Below are 1,486 nucleotides of genomic sequence, written 5' to 3' on the forward strand. Positions count from 1 at the left end.
GTTCTCGTGCCCATGGGGTGTACGGAGGGTGAACGGTTATGGCGATGTGCCTCAGCAACCCGTCCTCTTAAAATAACGTCGTTTTTCGCTCATAAGCGCGCCATGGCCAAAAATGACATAATTCGAAATGAAATCGGCTCACGAAAATAACGTAGAGTCCCGTTTTCTGTTTGAGTCGTCCGGCTTACTCAGTTAGGTTAGGAGAGCAAACTTTCCATTAACGCTTTAAATGATTATAAATTTAGGCAAACTTCTTGCCCTCCTAACATACCAGATGATCCTCAACTTACTGTTTTGGAAAAAAATTATTTTAAATTATTTTTCATTTTCAAATTACGTCAAATTTCGGTCATACGAACAAACGGCCAAATTTAGACGGAATTTGTAAGAGGACAGATGGAGGCAGCAGGTGGATGGCAGTCACAGGAGCGGAAGGCAGCAGCTGGATGGCAGTCACAGGAGCGGAAGGCAGCAGGTGGATGGCAGTCACAGGAGCGGGAGGCAGCAGGTGGATGGCAGTCACAGGAGCGGGAGGCAGCAGGTGGATGGCAGTCACAGGAGCGGGAGGCAGCAGGTGGATGGCAGTCACAGGAGCGGAACACAGCAGGTGGATGGCAGTCACAGGAGCGGGAGGCAGCAGGTGGATGGCAGTCACAGGAGCGGAAGGCAGCAGGTGGATGGCAGTCACAGGAGCGGGAGGCAGCAGGTGGATGGCAGTCACAGGAGCGGAACACAGCAGGTGGATGGCAATCACAGGAGCGGAAGGCAGCAGGTGGATGGCAGTCACAGGAGCGGAAGGCAGCAGGTGGATGGCAGTCACAGGAGCGGGAGGCAGCAGGTGGATGGCAGTCACAGGAGCGGAACACAGCAGGTGGATGGCAATCACAGGAGCGGAAGGCAGCAGGTGGATGGCAGTCACAGGAGCGGAAGGCAGCAGGTGGATGGCAGTCACAGGAGCGGAAGGCAGCAGGTGATGGCAGTCACAGGAGCGGAAGGCAGCAGGTGATGGCAGTCACAGGAGCGGGAGGCAGCAGGTGGACGGCAGTCACAGGAGCGGAAGGCAGCAGGTGATGGCAGTCACAGGAGCGGGAGGCAGCAGGTGGATGGCAGTCACAGGAGCGCAAGGCAGCAGGTGGATGGCAGTCACAGGAGCGGGAGGCAGCAGGTGGATGGCAGTCACAGGAGCGGAAGGCAGCAGGTGGATGGCAGTCACAGGAGCGGAAGGCAGCAGGTGGATGGCAGTCACAGGAGCGGAAGGCAGCAGGTGGATGGCGGTCACAGGAGCGGAAGGCAGCAGGTGGATGGCGGTCACAGGAGCGGAAGGCAGCAGGTGGATGGCAGTCACAGGAGCGGAAGGCAGCAGGTGGATGGCGGTCACAGGAGCGGAAGGCAGCAGGTGGATGGCGGTCACAGGAGCGGAAGGCAGCAGGTGGATGGCGGTCACAGGAGCGGAAGGCAGCAGGTGGATGGCGGTCACAGGAGCGGA

General features: G+C 58.0%; 1 protein-coding gene across 1 annotated transcript; it reads left to right on the forward strand.

The window, feature by feature from the left end:
* The first annotated feature begins 396 nt into the window (after positions 1–396).
* LOC138359948 (uncharacterized) lies at positions 397–1,071 on the forward strand. The gene has a single exon (XM_069319823.1). It carries the CDS (start codon positions 397–399, stop codon positions 1,069–1,071), a length of 675 nt encoding a protein of 224 aa, XP_069175924.1.
* Positions 1,072–1,486: the final 415 nt, after the last annotated feature.

Source organism: Procambarus clarkii, chromosome 94 (genome assembly GCF_040958095.1).
Source record: "Procambarus clarkii isolate CNS0578487 chromosome 94, FALCON_Pclarkii_2.0, whole genome shotgun sequence".
In the NCBI taxonomy this organism is placed as follows: Eukaryota; Metazoa; Arthropoda; class Malacostraca; order Decapoda; family Cambaridae; genus Procambarus; species Procambarus clarkii.